General features: G+C 35.4%; 3 protein-coding genes across 3 annotated transcripts; 1 reads left to right on the top strand and 2 right to left on the bottom strand.

Annotated features, from left to right (window-relative positions):
* Positions 1–897: 897 nt before the first annotated feature.
* Positions 898–1782, top strand: LOC123895859. The gene is made up of 2 exons (XM_045946335.1): positions 898–1327; positions 1427–1782. Exons 1-2 carry the CDS (start codon positions 898–900, stop codon positions 1780–1782), a joined length of 786 nt encoding a protein of 261 aa, XP_045802291.1.
* Positions 1783–12368: 10586 nt separating this feature from the next.
* On the bottom strand, positions 12369–14764 carry LOC123897036 (vignain-like). The gene is made up of 4 exons (XM_045947533.1): positions 13866–14764; positions 13208–13443; positions 12969–13109; positions 12369–12877 (listed from the first exon to the last, which is right to left on the bottom strand). The coding sequence occupies exons 1-4, from the start codon at positions 14311–14313 to the stop codon at positions 12611–12613; spliced, it is 1092 nt and encodes a 363-aa protein (XP_045803489.1). The 5' UTR covers positions 14314–14764; the 3' UTR covers positions 12369–12610.
* A 3185-nt stretch (positions 14765–17949) lies between these two features.
* LOC123897037 (autophagy-related protein 16-like) lies at positions 17950–21659 on the bottom strand. Its single transcript, XM_045947534.1, has 4 exons — positions 21224–21659; positions 19959–20140; positions 19660–19855; positions 17950–19272 (listed from the first exon to the last, which is right to left on the bottom strand). Exons 1-4 carry the CDS (start codon positions 21365–21367, stop codon positions 18250–18252), a joined length of 1545 nt encoding a protein of 514 aa, XP_045803490.1. The 5' UTR covers positions 21368–21659; the 3' UTR covers positions 17950–18249.
* Between the last annotated feature and the right edge of the window lie 547 nt (positions 21660–22206).

A 22206-nucleotide genomic window follows, 5' to 3' on the forward strand; every position in this document is an offset into this window, starting at 1 on the left:
GTAGTTGAGGTTCTAGTGACTTATGTGGATTTTGAGCCTTAGATTTTATACTTTGATGGCTCAAGGCATAAACATGGTACAGGAATTGGAATGTTGATCATTTCTCCATTAAGAATTCCAACAAAGTCTAAGTATAAGATCAATGGTTCTTGCTCCAACAATGAGGATGAATATGAGGCTTTAATTGCAGGCCTAGAGATTCTTTTAGACCTGGGGGAAAAACATATTAAAATAAGAGGTGACTCTGAATTAGTGATAAAGCAGTTAACAAAGGAGTATAAATGCATTCAAGAGCATTTAATGAAGTACTTTGTTATTGCATTTTCTTTGCTGAAACATTTCAATTCATATGACATTCAACATATACCTCGAATTGAGAATCAAGAAGCAAATGATTTGGCTCAAATTGCTTCTGGTTATAAGATGACAAAAGAAAAGCTAGATGAATTGGTTGAGATTAAAGAGAAATTAATTTCATATGGGCCAATGCCAAATGTGTCGACAACGTCTGAACAGCTGGGGGCAAGTGAGCAAGGTGTCAAGGAAAACTTTGAAGGGGTTGACTTGCACTTTGACAAGGTGATGCCAGAAATCTTTGCCATTGATAATTTAGCTGATGATGATTGGAGGAAACCCATTGTCAACTACTTGGAGAATCCAGTAGGAGTAACTGAAAGAAAGGTTAAGTTTAGAGCCTTAAGTTACACAATTATTGAGAATGAATTATTTAAGAAAACACCTGAAGGGGTTTTGTTGAAATGTCTTAATGAAAATGAGGCATATGTCGCCATTTCCAATGTGCATAGTGGGGCATGTGACGCCCATCAAGCAGGCCATAAGATGAAATGACTTTTGTTTCGACAAGGGTTGTATTGGCCTTCAATGCTCAAAGATTGCATGGACTATGCAAAAGGGTGCCAAGAATGTCAAAAACATGCTGGTATACAACATGTTCCCGCAAGTGAATTACATTTGATTGTTAAGCCTTGGCCGTTCAGGGGTTGGGCCTTAGACTTGATTGGTGAAATCAGGCCAGCCTCATCAAAAAATCAGCGCTATATATTGGTTGGAATTGACTATTTCACAAAGTGGATTGAGGTTGTGGCTTTAACAAATGTGGATCAGGAAGCTGTGATTAATTTCATTCAAAACCACATTATTTATAGGTTTGGGCTCCCTAAAACTATTACTACAGACCAAGGGACATTGTTTGTTGGGCGAAAAATGCAAGACTTTGATGAACAAGCAGGTTCTAGGCTGATCACGTCAACGCCTTACTATGCTCAAGCAAATGGTCAAGTCGAAGCAGCTAACAAGGTCATAATTGGTTTAATTAAAAAACATATTGCTCAGAAGCCAAAGAATTGACATAGAACTTTGGACCAAGTTTTATGGGCATGTAAAAACTCTCTTAAAGAATCAACAGGTTCAACTCCTTTTCGACTGACCTATGGCCATGATGTTGTGTTGCCTGTGGAAGTTATGATGCAGTCAATTCGAGTGCAAAGACAGTTGGAACTACCCACTGACCATTATTGGAATTTATTGTTAGATGAGTTAATTGATGTAGATGAGGAAAGATTGCAAGCATTTGATGTATTAGTTCGACAAAAAGAAAGAATTGTCAAAGCTTACAATAAAAAGGTTAAACCTAAAACATTTAACTTAGGAGATTTGGTTTGGAAAGTTCTTCTTCCCATGGATAGAAGAGATAGGGTCTTTGGGAAATGGTCACCTAATTGGGAAGGGCCATTCAAGATTTCTCAGATATTATCCAATTGAGCTTATGAAATTGAAGAATTAACTCCTGAACGACGTTCAGTAAATATGAATGACAAATATTTAAAGAAATATAAGCCAACGTTACAAGAAGTACGCATAAGAAATGAGTAATTCAGAATTGAAAGATGCAAAATGGTGAATAAAACTGCCAATAAAATAAAATTTTATTTATTAAAAATAAAACATTACAACCAAATTGTTCAAGAATGATTCAAAGAAATACAAATATGGTTGAATGTTACAGGGCCACCACTTAGGGTTTACGCTGGTCCTCAGCTTCTTCTTCTTTCAATTCAGAATTGGGGTTCACAAACGCCTGAGATTCTTCCTTTTCAGAAGAAGGAGATCCTGGGTAGGGCTCGTCAGGCTCTAGAGTGCTGAGGAACTCAACATAATCTGAGTCAGTGTCATCTGAACTAGAGGAATCAGAGCAGATAACGATGGTTTCTACCTCCTCACTCTTTGCCTTCCTGGGGCGAAGAATTCTGGTGCGTGCAGGCTTGAAGGCTGGTTTCTTTATCCTTCCCCTCCCAAGGGGACGTTGAGTCTTGGAGTCTTTGGTGGTGAGAGATTGATCTTTCTCCCTATTCATGTTCAAAGATTGTTTCTTGGGTTGTTTTGCTGTGAGAATGGAATGGAAAGACTCTAAATGAGGTATTTATAGGTGGACTCGAAAGGTTGGAAGTAATGCATTTTGAATGCATGAATGGTTACAACTAACCATACCGAATTTTGCGTTGGAAAGCGTTGCCTCAATAAATGCTTAAGTGGGTACAGTCAGTTAGATTTGACTGCGTTGGAAACCTGTTTGTTTTATCCTTTTGGAGAAGTTATTAAACGAACTTTGAATATTGGCCAAAATCAGGAAAAACAAACGTTCGTGGGTCCCAAGAATAAAATAACTTGGGCAAAAAAGAGTGTGCAGCATTAAAACCAAAAAAAGAAGGTATACGTTAAATGTGTACGCCTAAATTGTTCGAATGAAAAGAGTTAAATACTGAAATGTAATTCGTTCGAGTGAAATAAAAGAAACAATAAAAGACCAAAGATTGTGCTAAGTTACAAATTTCTTAAGAGCGTTGCATTGACGAAGAGGGTGGTTGCTTGTTATCTGCCTTGAATTGGTAATATTGGTTTAGAATGGAAACCAACTTACGTTGCAATACTTCTTTGTCATTGGCAAGACGCTCCACTTCCTTTTGAATGGCTAGGCCGTCGCTGTAGTGCTGAATACCTTCATGGGCTAGTTCATCAATTTTGGCCCTAGGGACTTCGACAGCTAATGCAGTGAAGTGTTCCTTTTTGGCCTCCTCTTGTTGAATCTTTTCTTCTAACTCCTTGATCTCAGACTGGCACTTGCTAATGTTGTCCTCGCAAACTATGATTTGGTTGAGAGCATCGGAGGAAGCAGCTTTAACCTTTGTGACTTCTGCATTGTAATGGGCTGCTTGATCGAAATGGTGTTGTTGCGCAGAAAGGTGAGAATTCAGAAGCTCCTCAGTTTTGGTCAGGAGTTGAGATTGGTTGGCATATTGCCCCAAGTAGGTCTCTGCTTGAGTAACCAAGAGGAAAGTTCTTTCGTTGGTGCTAGGATTTTGAAGCTTATTGAACAAGGCTTTGATGTTGAAGTAGATGGAAGAATTGCGCTCGAGCAATCCCAACATGTCTCCATCAATGATTTCCCTTTTGAACCTCAGCTCATGATCAAATTGTTCCTCCTCAAGTAAACTTTCCTTATCTTCAGCAGTAGAGATGAAGGTACCATGATTCGAGAGGAGCTTGCTGAGTGCATCTTCTGGAGCTAAATCCCTTAACTCTCTAGCGAGCTCTGCTGGCAGGACGATAGAAGGAGGGGGTTTAGAAACTGAAGTACCTTCACCATCAAAAGAATCTCCAGTTTGAGCATCATCATCATCAGAGTCGAAGATCTCGTTGGTGTCTATAGAACCAAACTCATGGCCTATTCCACTTGGTTGTGGCTGATTAGTATTGGAATGTTCACCTTCGAAAGGTTGGTTCTGCTCATTAGCAACCCCCATATCCTGGTTGGCTTTAGCATTGGCAGCATTCATTACTGGTTCATTTGGATCTTGCATTTGTGCTTGAGTCAGTGGAGGGCTTTCATGTGGTGGCCCTTGACCAAGAATGGCATTTTCATTGTTGGGCTCTGGCATAGTATCCTCTGCGCCATGATGGGGCGAACTAGTAGGCCTGGGTGATGACGGTTTGCTGGAGCCAAGAGTTTCGACAGGCTTAGGAGAAGGAGTCTTTTCCAAGGAGGCATCTTGCTGCTCAACATTTAGTTCCTGAACCACGTCCTTAACCACTTTGGTGGGAGAGGGATCCTCTTGAAGCACTGTGTTTGGAGAATTTTGTGGCTAAAAGAGAACAAAAAATCCAAAGTTAAGCAGGAAGTTAGAAGTAAGAAAAAACATTAAGATACAGAAAAGAATAATTACTTGCACTTGGCTATCGAAGCCAGTTTCAGGCGCCTTAGGCATTTCTGCCTCGACGGTGTGTGTTGCAGCAGGAGTAGTTGAAGAGGAAGGTTTCTTGTGCTTCTTTTTCTTCTTTTTCTTTTCTGATTGATCTTTTGGAGGATCTTCAGAAGGTTTTGAAGTCTCTTCATGTGCTTCACTCTCTTTGTGGATGTTTTCAGGAGAGGCCTGATGTTTGGACTTTTTGTCTTTCTTCTTCTTCTTGTCCTTAGATGGTTGATCAGTGGGAGGAGGGTCTTGCATGGTGGTGGATGTTGGTTGTTCTTTAATGACTGAAAGAATGGTGTCCTGCAAACCACATGCCAATAAGTTTTAGTTCATGTTAGAGAATAGCTAGAAGGCAAGCTCGTGGCCAAAGTGGTTACCTTATTTGGAGTGCTCGAAAGGGTAACTGGGGTAGGCTTCTGTTTCTTCGGGGAGGAGATAACTTCAGCTGTAGATGACCTCTTGCGCGTGGTAACCTGAGAAAGGGCATAGAAAAGGTCAGTTAAAATTACATGAGTGAATTTGGACTATATTCGAAGGTATGAAACCCTTACCCCTAGTTCAACCTTTGTTGGTGGAAGAGGAGACTTATTAAAATTGTTGGAACCAGCTTTTGATTTACTTCCTACACAAAGAAGGGTACATGAAGTGAGAATGTGTACAAACTAGGGTTTAAACAAGTATGATTCGAAATAAAGGTTACCTCTGTTGTTTAGCTTGGACTTAATCTTGTTCAAAATGGAAGAGTCAAATCCATTAGAGATAGCAGTGAGCAAGACAGTCTTGTCGACTAGCCGACCTTCATAATGGAGAGCCCACCATTTAGAGAACTCCTTAGTGCAAGCATGAGAAGGTGCAAATTCGAAGGGGGTGAGCTCATAGGTATGCTTGTCGAAATGCTCCAAGAACAAGCGATATTGTGGCTCTGTCATGCCATATTTGCCTAAGCAAATTTCCCTCTCCTCTAAGTATATGCTCTTTGGGAGTATCTGGGTTAAGCCAAACTGGCGAGACACCAAGTTTGGAAAATAGCCAGCTAGTCCAAACTCCCCAGCAGCTGGTCTAACTCGACAGGAGAGGACTGTAGGAGTTAAGTAGGCTCTCCAGATGTTGGTAACAAATTCTTCATGTTCTAGCAGAGGAGGGAATGGATGAACGAACCAGTAAGGACCAAGTGGTCTATCTAGGAAAGGGGCGAAGCTAGGCTTGAACTCCTTTAAGTTCAAAAAGGTATTGAAGTACTGTTGGAAAACTGCATCATAGGTAAGACCTCTTGTCCTAGGGACCAGTCTTGCTAGCCTTGTGCCTTTGACTTGGCGTGCACTTGATTCAACATAAAATTGCTCTGGCAAGAAGAGGTCTAACTCTGAAGGAAATGTGGCATTCAACCACAGTTGCAGTAACCAGAAGGGGCCAGCACCCAAGAAGGTAGATCCATCACCTGTTTTCTTAATATGCTCACAAGCATCTCTCATGGATTCATAAAGACATCCAAGGAGGAGTTGAGCAAAGCCAAACTGTTGGCACTCATGAAGTTGAATGGCCATAAGGATATATTTCTTGGCCACTTGGAGAGATTGGGTGCAGAATACATGTTGGGATAACCAAAGTGTTAAAAAGGCAACATGCTCTTCAGCGCTCACTTCATCATCATCCTTTTGGTTTTCTAGGATGTATTTGGAGTATGATTTGTTGTGTGTAACACCCAAACCCCTTAACGCGAATTTATTAAATATAAATAAATAAAACACTTAAGTAAATCTAGGCGTCACATGTTAATAATACAAACCACGGCATAATTAAAATCATGCTAGCACAACGGAATTAAAAGCGAATAATTATCATAGTGCATATCATACAATAGTCATAATTGTTCACACAATATCCCTAGGCTCTAGGCCATATCAACAATGGATATTATGTTTACAACCCAAAAGATAGGATTAGCAAAGTTAAATATGTCATCACGGGCTTAATACAATTCAAACGAATAACCCGATCCGGTAAATACCTAATCAGAGCAATTCTATACAACCCATTCAAAAACATATATAAAATATATCTAAGGAGTAGTCTACGCTAAACTCCTCACCAAAAAGCGCACTACCACGAGCACGAGCAAGCCCTCTAACTCTGATCGGGATCCTCAACCTGAGAATCTGAACCCCCAACGGTCCAGCACATAACACAAAGCATGAGAGTTAGATCACATAATCAAAATACAAGTGCAAGTAAATTGATACTTAAACACTTCTTCAATAACATAAGCATGCCTCACAAATATACATATACATATACATACACATATATTCACATCTATAATCCAATTAGAAGTTCTCAAAACACATAATCGAATACCAACTATCAAGTATCAATTATCAAATACCACAATAGCCAAACATGTGTCACATATCATTTATCATAAAATGCACACATAGCCTAATGCAACTCTAATGCTTCAACTTCATGAATGTCGCCCTAGACATTTCTAATGCATGTGGTACCATCTTCTTTATTAGAGTATCTCACCTCTAATATCATTCTTTATCGGATAAATATAATCCGATATACTTCTTTATTGGAATATCCAATATCCTATTTAATTCATGAATGCATGTATATGTTTTTCATGAATTCACTCACAATTATATAGCATAAAGCTCTTCCTTTACTATGTGGAACACTATCCGACATACTTCATCATTAAGATTTAACAAAACCTTAATATTCTTCATTTATACTTCATACACGTTTAACAATCATTTAACGATTAGCAATGAACATTATAAGCATCAACATGCATCAACAATCATGTAAGGATACCATTAAACCATGTTACAAGTGCCTAATTACACTTACAAACATTAACAAAAAGTTGCAGGTCCAGTACTGTTCGCTAAGCGAAGGGTAGCGAGCCTCAGCGAACGTTACCAGAGGAAGGCTAACTCATAGCGAGCTCCAGCGAACATCAGCGAACTATTCGCTGAGCGAAGGCTTAGCGAGCCTACGCGAACAACGCCAGAGAGACACCTCCTCGTGGCGAGCTGCAGCGAGCCGTGGCGAGCTGTTCGCCACGCGTTCGCTGAGCGAAGGCCTAGCGAGTGCCTCCTGTCAGGACAGTTCAAAACTTGCGATTTCTACACCAAATCACCCAAAAATCCCATTTTTCATGTTATAAATCCCAAAAGAGTTTGTATTCACACATAACAAACATAGATAAACACAAATGGACAGTCCATTTCTCAGATCTACCTCAGAAACATCAAAAAAAGTAAAGATTGACACTTTTTCATCAAAACTCTCAAGAACACAAAGTTCTTGAGTTTAATCTGTTAGAAAACTCGTTTTTAACCATTATTTTCGTTCATTAATCATGTTAAAAGCATGTTAAACATATCAAGAACCTTAGAAACGATTTCCATCAAGAAAATTCGATCTAAGCTAAAACGAAAATGGGGTGGAGGAAGTTCGGGTGAGGAGAAATCGACATTCTCCCCTTCCTCGGGTCACCCACGATTAAGGAATCTACTCTCATACCTGGATTCGAAGAAAACTCGATGAATGATCTTGAATCTCTCCCTTTTCTTCTTGCCCTAGCTCCCAAGCTCTCCAACTCTCTCAAGAACACAAGAACTATGAGAAATGAAATGATTTCTCCCTTCCCTCATGGCCATATGGGCGCCCCCCTCACACACACAAGGCCCATTGGGTCTCAAGCCCAATTGGCTCGGCCCAATAACACATTAACTCTCACTACTCGCTTAATAACTAAAGTACTCGATAAATAAATCTAGTTATTAACTTAATTAAAATGCCATGTTGAATAAAATATTTTAACACATAAAAATAATAATTTGAAAATTGGGTCGTTACATTATGGAAGTCAAATTTGATGTTGTCAGAGGCCTTAAAAGGGTCATAAGTATCCCCAATTGGTAGTAAGCCATTGATAGCAGCAACATCAAACAAGGTGGGGGTCATCATACCACATTCGAAATGAAAGGTGTTGGTAGAAGACTCAAAGAAGTGCAAAGCAGCAATAATCATCTCTTGCTGGTATTTTAGGCCTGTCCTAGAAAGTTGAATAAGGCCATAAATACCACAAGCTTGCCAAACATCAGCTTTGTCGTGTTGTACCCTGTCTAACCAAATAATATATTGGTCGTTCAAAGAGGGGGCTGATCAAAATACCCTGTTAGGTGCCTTGATGTAACTGAAGTTGTAAGGTTCGCTAATAAAAATCCTAGGAGCACAAGGTTTGTAAACAGGGAAAATAGACATGGTGTTTGGGTTTTTGTTTTTCTCATCTGGTTTAGGCCCACCGAAAGCATGCACCAGGTTATTAATAAAATATGGGAAGATTACCTGACTTTCCCAGATCTTCTGCAAATCAAGTCTAAGTGATGGTTCTGGAACTATACCCTCTTCATAAGTAGAGAGCGTGATGGTGTTCCACTTCCCAGCGTAAGTAAGCATCTTCTTAGTGTTTGAACTTGACGCCATTAATGAAGTTCAGAGGTTTACAGAGTTGGTGATTAGGGATGAAATTGGGAATTGCGAGATTGTAGAATAGTTTCAACGGAAATCGTTTGAAGAGATGGAACGATGGAGTGAAGTAAAATAACGATTCAAAGTTGAAGATGTTTGAAAACGCAAAACTCAGCAAAAATCGCCAAAGTTGAGAAAGAAGATGAACAGTTGAAAGGTGTGGAAAAAGAACAATGAAGAAGGAGAGTGTCTATATATAGAGGCGCGCTGTTTTTGGAATTAAAATAATCCAAAAAGGAAAAATAACTACTCTTTCAACTTCCTACGTTGACAAGTGTCCAGTTCCCTTTAAAAGTGGAAAAGAGAGTAAATATTGGAGCCAATCTAAAAATTTCTGATATCAGCCTAAGAGATAGGAGAAAAGAAACGACAAAGAGAAGATATCTCTTTGCACTTTCAAAAATGTCACTTTCTCTTTCGAAAGACACAATCGAAAATGACATTTTTGGGTGGCAATTTGTTGGGCATAAATTTGGTATTTATTAATTAAATACAATTGGTGGGTCCGAAATTCATTTGAAGGTTATGTTGTCAAAATAAACCTTTAAATATTGTTTCGAAGCTTCAAGTGTGTCGAAGCGAAAAGGAGTTTCGAAGGCGTTGAAGCTTGGTTCCTGAGTGGCAATTCGCCAAAAGGCGCGTCGAAAAGGTGAAGCAGATCGAAGGCCCAGTTGATCCAGGCCCAAAGAACCAACAACGGCCCAATAGAGAATTGGCACGCACTGAAGAAAGGAGATTCGAACGTGGAGAACGTGGGTGTACGTGGCAAAGCGAGGAGCGTCCAGATGATCGAGGAGCAGTTATCATTTTGTCATAGTATATATAGTAGTTTTTCGCTAGGAATCGAGGTCACAAAATTTTATACAAAACTTTTTCTGAAAATTCTAAGTACTCAGCGATCGAACGAACGGAATTCTGAAGAGAAGATGTATGTTTTGTGAATCATTTACTTTGTAATTGCTTTTAATTCAATGCAATTTATTTTCCAACAATGTTATTTTGCTTTACTTGATATCTTTTCATGAAACTGCTGTTTCGAGACGATTCGAACTAGCATTTCCTTTTATTATTTGCACAAGATTTAATTCTTATGTGTTTGTTGAACTTTTTGACGAACATTCAAACATTTTTCTAAGCAAACAAAACACAAAATTATCCTGAGATTTACTAGTTGATCTCTCGAGTTTAAATACTTAAACTAGCGGTTGTTTACCAAATTCCGACGTAAACAACAACCCTAAAGGATAAAAATGTAAAATGACATAAAATAAACTATTATTTCAAATAATCTATTAATTGATACTTAATTCCTGTCACAGTTTCAGAATAGACTTTACTTTGAAGTTAAGAAAACAATTTAATGTATGTTGAAGTGTACATGATCTCAAAGAAATATGCTACTGCTGATAGTAGTAGTATGCATCTGAAGAACATATTTAACGTGTTTTAAAACAGACTCAGAAGGTCTAATCAACTATGGCGACCAACAAAGACTAAAGAACTCTGAAGGTTCAGTCAACTCTGACATCCAACAAATTCTCAAGATATTATTCGTACGAATTTTGTGTTCCAAATCGGTTACGTGTTGTTGGTTTAGGGAGTCTATGAAATACACAAGTTGAATTCTTTAATTCATACTTAAGAAGAATTAGATTTATAATAGTATATTTAAGAGATTTAAAGTTTTAGTCTTTTGGACCAATTTATCATACCTGTCGAAGTAACATATAAAATCCATATTCAAGCAAATATCATCAGATTAATGTACGAATAAACATATATAGTTAAAGTAGAGTAGTAAACATGAATATAATTAAAAGAAAATTCTTTGATACCCTTGTTCTAGCTCTAGTACTCATAAAACAAAATAAAATAAACAAGTTTTATAAACCATTAGTAAGTTTAAACTAACCACCACTAAGGCTGTATATTGACCAACCGGTTAACTAGCTGCCTGTTTTAATATTACATTTCGTATGGAACATGATCCTTCTCTGGTTTTTTTGTTGAAAATCCTGTAGGCAGCTGAGGGCTATCTGGTTCGTATGTTTGAATTTGGAATGCTCTGTGCACCGTTACGCTTAGTAAGTTGATTTAATTTAATTTTTTTTTTGTCAAGTAGACTAATGGCTAGAAATTCACCTCTTGGGGTGAATAAGTGGGAGATACCGGGTTCGAACCCCGGCTCTGCACATAAAATGCAATATCCCTACCAAATGAGTTATGCTCATGGGAGCAAATTTCTTTTCGTCTGGTTTTCTTTTCATCAATCACATTATTCACGAGTTTATCATATAGAAAATATAATTCTTTTTATTTTGATGAATGAATCTTTATCTTGGTTACATTCATACAAATGATGAACTCTTCTTCTGTAACTAATATTAATTAGATTCAAACAATATTCTACAGTCAGTAATCTTTATACTAGAGAAAGAGGAAAATTGCAGTAGTGTAGTTGCTGGAAACATCACACATTGTTTTAAGCCTAGCGCTTGATATGTCAATTTTTAAAGAATGTCACTAATGGCTGACCATGTAAAGGATACTTGCAACAGTTGCAAAATGCAAAAAAGAAAGTGATAAATGTTCATTGTGGACTCTCTGCGTCTTGCGACCTCTGGTCATGTACAGGGTTGCAGTCGCAGATAACATTTAACAGGAATAATTAAGTCATTCTTAAGCAAAGATATTTTTATGCTGTCTTCTGGTTGATAAATAAAGTTTTTGATGAGCTGAAGACTCAATAAGAGAGATAATTGTGAAATAAGATATTGAGTGCATATGACTCTCAATTCTACAATGTGAAAGGATGATAGTGTCTCCGATAACCTATGAATGCTAAATTTTATATTAGAGATTATATGACCCTGCATTCGAAAAATTTATTTGATGGTATTAAATCTTGAGACATTACATTCGAAATGTGAAATTATATATGATGGTTTTATGTCTCGGATAACCTTGAACGCGACATATGACATATGATTGGTTTGTGCCTCGATAACCCTTGAAGGTGACATATGCTATGCTATATAATGGATTGATGCCTCTAGGACCCTTAGATGTCAAATATTATATTTGATGGTTTTGTGCCTAGATGGTCCTTTAATGCGAAAAATGAGGTATGATGGTTTTGTGTCTCGATGCCTCTTGAATGAGAAATATGATATATCATGGATTTGTACCTCGATGTGCCTTGAATGCGAAATATGATATATGATGGTTTTGTGTGTCAATGACCCTTGAATGAGAAATATGATAAATGATGGTTTTGTGCCTAGATGACCCTTTAATGCGATAAATAATAAGGATTCAAGAGGGAGGATTCCATTCACAGTTCCAACCAATCCAATTTCCAAATAGAACACCAAAACACATAGCCTAACAACATATTTTATCTATGAATTCGCACATATATATATATATAAGAATTTGAAACTTCTAGTTTGTTGTTAGAGGAAACAAATCTTATCTCTCATTATGAAGTTTGCAGATGATGTCATCCTATCTTTTCAGCCCTATTCCAACCAAGATAAGGTACACAAAATCAACTTCAAAAAATATATTTCAATCTATACTCCAATTGAATGTATGTTTTGAGACAGTTCAATTGCAGGGAATGAAGGAAATTACATTACATACATGATAAATTGCATGCAGTTATTTCTTTATGAGATAATAAAAGCATAAATATCCAAATAATACATTGGCATCAAATCTAAGATTCAAATATTACAGTAGAAAACAACATCACACATTGATGAAAGCTACATTTTTATTTTTATGTGAATCCTTCAAAGCTCATCCTTAATAGATGACGATATAGGTCCTGTTGGATTTTTGGAAGAGTTTTTGATTGGGTAGGAAGCCTCCATAGCTATGCCACATAGTCCTTCCTTCTCAGATACGTTCCTTTGCATTCTGATGTAACCTTGTTCTCCCCATTCAGCTCCCCACGAGTTTCTCACAATCCAGTAATTTGTTCCGTCAACCGTTGTTCCATATCCTACTATTGCTACACCATGATCTAGCTCTTTGCCACAATTACCGGTAAATACTCCCTATAATAATTATGTATACAAAGTTAAGATACCTCAGAGAATTCATTATTATTTTCTCATGTCAATGAAGAGAGAATTCATTCTTATTTACCTCAGAGTAGAACTGGAAATCGGATCCCCCGGCATCTATGGCTACGGATACAGGTTGGTTGGCAACAGCTTTGAGCAGTGCATCTTCATCGTTAGCCGGAACATTCTCATGGCCATCAATTGACACAGCTGGGACATTTTCCTGAAACACGAATGATTTATGCATCTTAAATAAGTTCTTAAAGTTATATCTTTCAATTATATTTTAATTAATTAAAGTTTCGCATGGTATTCATTCACCTTTGTTGCATCACATGATCCATCATTTGCTTCGTAAGGGTAGTAGGTTTCTGTTGTTAAACCACCTTTTTGCTTGATGTACTCAAAAGCATATTCCATTAGGCCACCATTGCAGCCTTGATTTTCTTTAGTATCACAATCTATAAGCTCTTGTTCAGACAAGGGCACTAGCCTATTTGTCTTTATTTGGTTTATGCCTTCAACAGCTACAACTGTTGAAAAAGCCCAGCAACTACCTATACAGGACATTAGTTACAAACAACAATGTTATAATAAAAAATCTATATTACATAATAGTGGAAAAGTAATAATAGAGTAGGACCTAACTTGAGCTCTATGAGTAACTATCAAGCATGTACTCTTCCACGGACACTTGACACGATATATACACGGACATGTGGGCGGATCTACAGCCCGAGCACTTGCCCAGGCTCTCGTAAAAAATTTTGGTATTTTAGGGGTTAGTTTAGAGCAAAACTAAGATTTTTAGGGGTTAGTTTAGCCAAAATTGAGATTTTTTTGTTCAAAACTACGATTTTCATTGCAAAACTGAGATTTTTCCTAGGCTTTATAAATTTTTTGGACGTTATATAAAAAACATAGGACAGCGAGACACTGCTGTATATTTATAAATTATAATAATAAATATGTAACCTACCACATTGGCCTTGATCCTTGACAGCAGTAACAGCACCTTTCTTCCTCCAATCGACTGAAGGAGGAGCGTTGTTAAAATTCTCATACATGAAGGTACCATTTCCACGAGGTGTGCCTCGGAACATTCTGTGGTGATTAACCTTTGATCCAGCATAAGTAGACCTAAATTCATGGTTGGTCATATCAGCAAACTTGTTAAGTTTCAACTTATAAGGCTTATCCATTTTGTTGGTGTTGTGTACATGCATCACATTTGTTTTGAACACGTTAAAGCGCTTGTGTTTCTCGTCTAGGTTGCGAGAAACCGTGTGGTGACTCCTCCATTGCTCGTATAAGTCCCACAAGCTTTCGTCCGAGGACACATCTTTGTCATGGAAATCGAAGCTCTCAGATAATTCAAGAACCAAAGCAATAGATAGAAAAATCAACAATAGCTTCTTATTAGTCATGTTTGTTTGTTTGGATTGATTAATTGAATGGAAGTTTGATGAAACAGAGAAAAGCAGAGGATGATTTATATAGGGGGTTGAAGAAGGAAACAGAATAAAAAATGTGAGGAAGTTAAAGGTTTCTTAACGGCATCAACAACGAGCAATGATGGATAAGATATAATAGGATATGTTTGTGTTATTCAAGTTTGAAAGCAAGGGATTCAATGAGTAAGAATAAAAGGGAAATTTGAGAGATTTTTATTTTGTTTTTTAATGTAGGTTAATAAGTGATAATTGTATAAATAAATTTGTTTTTGTTGCATGCTTTTTCTGCTATTGTATGCTTCAAGGATCATCTTTCTTTTGCATGCTGATTACGCTATTGCATTAAGGAGAAACATGGTGGATGGAAGAAGCATAGTTGTTGTTGCGTTCAGTTTTGAGGCACTTTTTTAGTTGCAAATAATGTAGTGGGATTGGGATCGTTGTTTTTATCTATACTATTACTAACTGATGCCCGGTTACTAGATGTGAGATAATGGACATAAAAAAGGTGAAAGTAGTGTGACACCATATACAAAAAGTGCACCAAATCTATATTGGTCTTTTTAATATTCAAACTTATCTTTCCATGTTTAGATTCAAGTTAACGTCAACAAAAATATATATTGAAGTTTATGAGATAAACGTTTTTGTCTTCAAATCTGGTTTAATTAGAAGCAATTAGAGCAGATAGGAATATTGTATTATATATATATATATATATATATATATATATATATATATATATATATATATATATATATATATATATATATATATATGTGTGTAAGGGGTTGGGATTTGAGTTCCGTCATCCCATTTATCAATTTTAAGGGTAAAATTATTAACCATTTTTTTTAAGAAGCTAAATTAGTCCACCCAAATTGACATTAAAAACAATCGAACATGAGAACTTAAAGAGAAGCACACTCCCATGTTCTGAACCAATATCACCGGACCCAAGTGGGCTGATTGTAACACATACGACTTAACCTTATATACAGAGGATAAATCATCATATAAATGTGATTTTTTTAGTAATAATTGTATTAATTGATCAGAAGTGGGTGACCTATATAATTTGCAAAGGCCTAGAATTTGCTATATCTTGTGGTTTTTTTTTTTTCAATTTGGGAATGATTTAATTCAATCGGCAAAAGCAATGTGATAGAATAGAACATTTTAGTATTATTCAGTAGCTATCAATCATTTGACCTGTAGTCCAGCGTGACACTCTTGCTTGTTTTAATGGATTTTCATGGCGTAATGTTTTGGGTACCATCCATCAATTATTTCAACAAAAAAAAAAGTTTCATGTTGCCTTTTGGCTGAAGCTGAAGAAACCACTAGTTCCTTGTATTGTTTATGACTGGCCAATTAAGTCGGTTGAATCACTATATATAATTTATATTAGGGTGTATTGGATTGAGATTTTATGAGACAATTTTGGCAAAAAAAGTCTTGATGATTTTATGAGATTTTGTTGGACTATATTGATTTTGTGAGATTTTAAAGACTTTTTTACAAAGACTTTTTTACAATCAAGATTTTTAACACATGATTTGAATGAATTTTGAGAGATTTTTTCAAAAGACTTTTTTACAATCAAGATTTCATAACACTTTATATATTAGGAAACTTTTGTATATTAGGAAAATTTTAAAAGAATCAATAAATTTTAATAAAAGAAATTATATTTTTTTGGGAATCCAAAGATTTAAAAAAAAAACCTTACATTTTTTTTTACGTATATGATTATTTATTTTTTTTGTACATTTTTACGTATATATTTCTAATCACCAATAAAAAGGTTATCACCACCACCACCATTGATGGAAAATAGAAGCAGATGAATGGGTGACGAAAAAAATTTGTTTGCCGTTGTAATTAATCAAAACTTTGTAAAAAAGATGTAGAATTTGTTAAAATATTTTTTTGCAAAAAAATATATTTGATAGGTAAAGAAGAAGAAGAAAACCGGTATAATGATGATGAAAGTAAAAAGTCTTGAAGAGTTTGAAAAATTCTCAAGACTTTTGGGGAGATTGTTGAAAAAGTGAACAAAGAAAAGAAGAAAAAATTGGGTGCAGTGATGATGAACTGTGAAAGTAATAAAGAAGAAGAAGAAATTTTATACAGATGAAAGTAAAAAGTCTTGGAGAGTTCAAAAAAGTCTCAAGGCTTTTGGTGAGATTGTTGAAAAAGTCTGTCAAGTGTATTTTCAACTAAAAAGTCTCTCAAAATCCATTTCAAACAAGAATCCATCAAAATCGGTAGACTTTTGAATACCAATGGACATTTTAAAAGTAGGAACAAATCTCAATTGAATACCAACGGATTTTGTTGCCCTGAAAAAAAATCTTATTTGTCTTGATTGAAATCACACAAGATTTATTTAACTTTTTTAAAAGTCTTGATTGAATACCTCAAGATTTTTTTGTCATAAAAAAATCTTTTAAAATCCCATGAAATCTCAATCCAATACACCCCGCTAAATCGAAAAAAGATACAAACTGTAAATTTTATACGTGAAATTTTTTAAAAAACCTTACACTAGAAATTCATTCTAATTAAATACTATCAATATTACTTTTCATTTCATAGTTCTAAAATTGAGTATTACTATTTCTAAATTATAGTGATTGTTTTTTTTTTTTTTGATAACAAATTATAGTGATTGTTAGTCATATGATAAATCATTTGCTTACTTGAAAACAAAATTAGAGGTTTTCAAAATGAATAATGCTAGGAACACACTCTCTTAACAAACACATTCTAACACACTCTCTTTTATTGGTTGAAATTCACATGGGTCCTATAAAAAAATGTGGACCCATATAACTTTTATGGGACCCATATAAATGAAAATATTTTTCTTGGAACCTTCCTAATATCCTTGAAAGAGATTTCAGTCTATCTGATTATCTGTCTTGTATGTTATTACATCTTCCTAATAAAAACGCATGTTGCATCTTTTTGAATTGGGACATGGCTCGTGACTTGAAAGTTGAAATGTGTAAAATACAATGTCACATTTTTTTTTTTTTTTTTTATCATCACATGGCCATTGCCATCCAATAACATCAAGATTTTCATTTCTGCCACAGGTTAAATTAGTTGTATAAACATACGTCCCCAAAGATGTAGTTCAATGGTAAAGAGTTGATACGTTGAAAGACTTTAAGAAGGATGTCAGAGTTCGATCCTTTGCTATTAATATTTCCCCCTACCCTCTAACAATATAGAAACAACTAACATTTCCCTATAAAAAAATAAAAAATAAAAAAAAAAATAAAAAACTTAGTTGTATAAATAACTCTCTACATGAACTTGAAACCTGGTTCAGGGACCTCATGAAACACAAGGGTTTGGAACCAGATTTGTTAGATGTAATTAAGATAAAAACACCCCTTAAAATTTGGTACTTGTAATGTTCACTTAGCAATATTTAGTTACCTAGGAATAAAAGAGTTAACTATAAATAAACAAACAAGTTACTATAAATGTACAAAAGATATTTGCACATAGCATGTCACTATCTTTAGAGTGCTGAACAAACAAACAAGGTACTATAAATAAACAATCGAACAAGTTATCCAATAACACCAGAAGAGTAAAAGTAAAACGTAATCCAATCTATTAATCATCTGCCATTTTTACATTTATTACATTATGAGAGCTTAAACTTTTCATTACAGTTGATTTACTAAAGGGTAGCTCAATTGTTTTCTGTTAAAAATGAATATCTACATTGTTCCTAATCTGAATGGTATACCTTTGAATGAAAGTGTAATGATTCTTCATAATCAGAAAAGTTTAACTACTTACTGAAGTAAATCTGAACCTGAGCAAATGAGTATCACAATACTTTCTCCAAACCAGCTTTAGTATATTCGAAAAAACAGAACCCCTTTAGGTCCATATACAAACAACTCCATTCTTGTCAGCTGAAGCTAAGGGTCTTCCAAGCCCACTCCATGCACAACACAAGATAGAAGAAGTATGTTCCTTTAGAGTGCTGACTATATCACCTTTAGATGCTGACCAAACATAGATCGATCCATCAGATGATCCGGCAGCAACATTTTTATCATCCGGACTAATACATGAGCGACTCCAATTAGAGGCCACTCGATTTCCGGCAGCTTTTAGCGTGCCACTAACTTCTAGAGATCGCACGTCAAACAAATTGTGCGAATTGTCCCTTCCACTCGTTAACACAACATTTCCATTTCGAGAAAGTGATATCGATGTGACCGCAAGTGAGTGTGCCGCAACCTCGCTAAGTAGTTTTCCGGTTTTAATATCCCATAATCGAAGATTTCCGTCAACGTGTCCAGAAAATATGGTCTGTCCATCAGTGCTGAAGCAAAGAGCATTGCAGTTGCTGTGGAAAATGATTGTGTTAATGCAATAACCTTTAAGCAAGTCCCAAACTTTTATAGTGCGATCATAAGCTGCGCTGATGACATGACGGCTCGAAACCTTGCTGACATCAACAGCACAGACTTTATCTGTGTGGCCAGTAAGGGTATGATGGACTCGACCTGAGTTGACATCCCACACATACAAGTTGTTTGAGCTGCTAGCAGCAATGACAGATCTATTATCATTGGTGATTGTGAGATCTAATACAGAGCCGAGGCAACCATAAAGATTGGAAATTAAGGATCCTGAATCTGTATCCCACACTTTAACCGTTCGATCTTGTCCCCCGGTAATCAATTTATTAGAATTGCACTGGAACAATATGGAAGCACAACCACCTTCATGTGCTTGGAGCCTGTGTTTGCATGTGGATGGGATGTTCGACTCTAAAAAAATGTTTGCGCCTTCTTCACTTCTGCGAACTATACCATCTATCTGCTGCCTTGCAAGTTTTTCTAAGCCACTGGCCTTTAGCTGCTTGATCATGTCATCATACAGTTGGTTTGCCTAAATTGGCAGGAAATATAATAATTAAAGCAGCACAATGAAACACTGAGAATCCATGCAGATAATAGAGTTAAAAATAAGACAATTTTGTGAGGGTGCTAGATGTAAACAACTTAGACTACTGTTGTAACAGTTACACAATTATTCGCCTCGGCATACAATCCACATTTCACACAATCAGAAAACAAGTTCAAAACTAGATGAAATAGTGAGATAATGTAGCATAGTCAGATAACTGACATTTACAACAAAGACAGACGGCGACACCGATAGCAGATTGGAAGCAAGTGAACTAAATTGTAATCTGATTAGCTAGCTGAACTACATTACATGTTGTAATCTAATTCATTTACACAGAAAATATGGACAACTAACTAGATACTATACCTCATTTAGTTGTTCCGCATCCTTCATTTTTTCTAACATCATGCGATCCACCAATGTCTTATTTTCAGTTTCAGCATTCTTGGCTCTAATAGTCATTTGCTCCAATTGTGTTTTAAGTTCTGCATTCTCACTCAGAATGAGTTCAAGAGATTTAATTTTGTCTTCTAAGTCCTTTTTCAATTGCATGCACTCATCCCTACAAAACTTATTAGTCACTATGATACGCAAAATGTTGTCACCTTAAGGAAATAAAACTATACGTTTTTTAGGATTTCAACATAAAAGGGAAATTAAGCAACCTCGCTTCAGTCAACTCTTTTTGCAAATCAGCAACTGCAGTTTCTTTCTCTTGAACCAAAGCTTTCAAAGTTCTGGATTCAGTTATTTCCACAACAAGCTGCTCAGATACTCGGGATTGAGCTTTGTAACATTGCTGAAGTTCCACTTGCAGACTCTCTGCTTTCTCTTTCCATTCAGAACCCTATAAGGACACAAATACAACATTTATTTCGGTCAAAATATTCCAATATTTAGACACAACCTGTGATCCAAGTAACAACAATATCACTAATGATAAGCAGCATCGTTAAATTTTTAAAAACTGTCCCATATACAAAAGAAATATAAAACTACAATTTAGTAAATTTTCTTAGAATTTGGGTTGAGTCTAACTCATCCCTACAAATTTGGTTTAGAATTTGGGTTGAGTCTAACTCATCCCTACAAATTTGGTTTGTAAAATGAGAAACGTCTTCCATTAATAAACTCATTTTCATATCCTATATCATTTGATGTGAGACTTTCAACACCCTCTCACACATCAAGGCTTGAACATTTGAAGCGTAACATGCACAATCTTAGAATTTGGGTTAGGCCTAACTCAACCATACAAAACTCAAGGGATAACTCCTACTTATAAATGCATTTTCATGCCATATCTCATCCGACTTTCTAAAAGAAATATTCTATACATAATAGCAATCAAAGATTCGATGATATTTCTAAAAACTAATTTAGGGATTGCAACAAAGGTCTGATTTAATATATAGCTACAACAAAACCGATTGCTATCAATTTCACAAAGATCCTAAAAAAAGTACTTAAATGTGAAACGGGAAACAATAGGTCGGGAAAGAGCAGAAAAAGAAACTGGAAACAGTGACAATTGGCATCTACGTAGCACCACCACTTCAAATTGAAGACGTGTCTGGTGTACTATATGTTTCAGTATCCAACATCAATACGCCATGATCACATGTGATTACATTCAATCAATTCTCGTTACTCAAATTAAACAGGTGTCATTGACACCTGTATAATGATACCTGTATAATTTGAGTGTCATTTGCAATTCCGAGTCCAGTGTCAACGTGTGAATGTCAATTCGGAGTTTATAATAGATTAGCATCCACTAAAGACAAAAAACGTTTCTAAAACCACTAATCTATATTTCTACAAACAAATTAGGGATTTCAAAAAGATCTCATTTAAATCAAAGCTACTACAAAACCAATTGTGATCAATTTGACAAAAATATCTTAAAAACAAAAGAGATAAAAGGGACCTGGGAAACAATAGGTCTAGAAAGAGAAGCAAAAGCTGCATCATGAGCTCCTTCTTCGTTCAAATGACGCTTCCGCAGAGACCTCAAAGCGCGTTTGATAGCTTCATTTGCAATTTTTTCCTTTGACTTGCAATGATTCGCCATGCAAAAGCAATGAAATCACCAAATCGCCAATATCACCTGTTTGATTGAAACTTTGAATGATAAATTGACATTCATGACAGTTTGGAATTTTGGTATTTGTTGCTAATGATTCTTCATGGTTTGACTTCAAGAACCATAACAACACCAAAAGATAATTAATTAATAATAACATTTACAAGAAGCACGAGTTTGAATTAACTTCAATTTAACGGCAGTAAGTGGTGTTACCAAACTCCGATCCATGAAGAAATGAAAGGTTATTAATTTTTTTTTTTTTTTTTTTTTGTTCTATGAGTATTAGTGCCCATTTGGCCTTCTTATTTTAATTTTTAAAGTTACTTTGAGAATAAAATTGAAAATAAAAATTTTAAACTTAAAAATTAAAGTTATTTGGTATTTATTATTTTTTCCAACTTAATTATCACTTTTAAGTTAAATCTGGTTAGTAAAATAGATTAACAATTAATTTATCATAAATTCATGATCATCTAAATTTAAAAGATAATTATCCTAATAATATAACAAACTTAAAAAAAGATAATAATAATAATAATAATAATAATAATAATAATAACAACTTAAAAAAGATAATTATCATAAATTTTTTTTTTATGAAGATACTTTTTCTTTTAAGGAATTTTTTTTAATCATTTATATTGTGTTTTTTCATTAAAAAAACATTTCTTATTTTAATAACTTTACCAAAATTGTGTTTGGCCATACTTCTCCTTAAAAGAAGTAGAGAAGTAAAAAATAAGGAGGGACAAACGGGCACTTAGTAATTAAGTCTGATTTTTTACAATTGAAATATTTCAAATAAAAAATAAATACTAATATAT

Source organism: Trifolium pratense, linkage group LG7, assembly GCF_020283565.1.
Source record: "Trifolium pratense cultivar HEN17-A07 linkage group LG7, ARS_RC_1.1, whole genome shotgun sequence".
Lineage (NCBI taxonomy): Eukaryota > Viridiplantae > Streptophyta > Magnoliopsida > Fabales > Fabaceae > Trifolium > Trifolium pratense.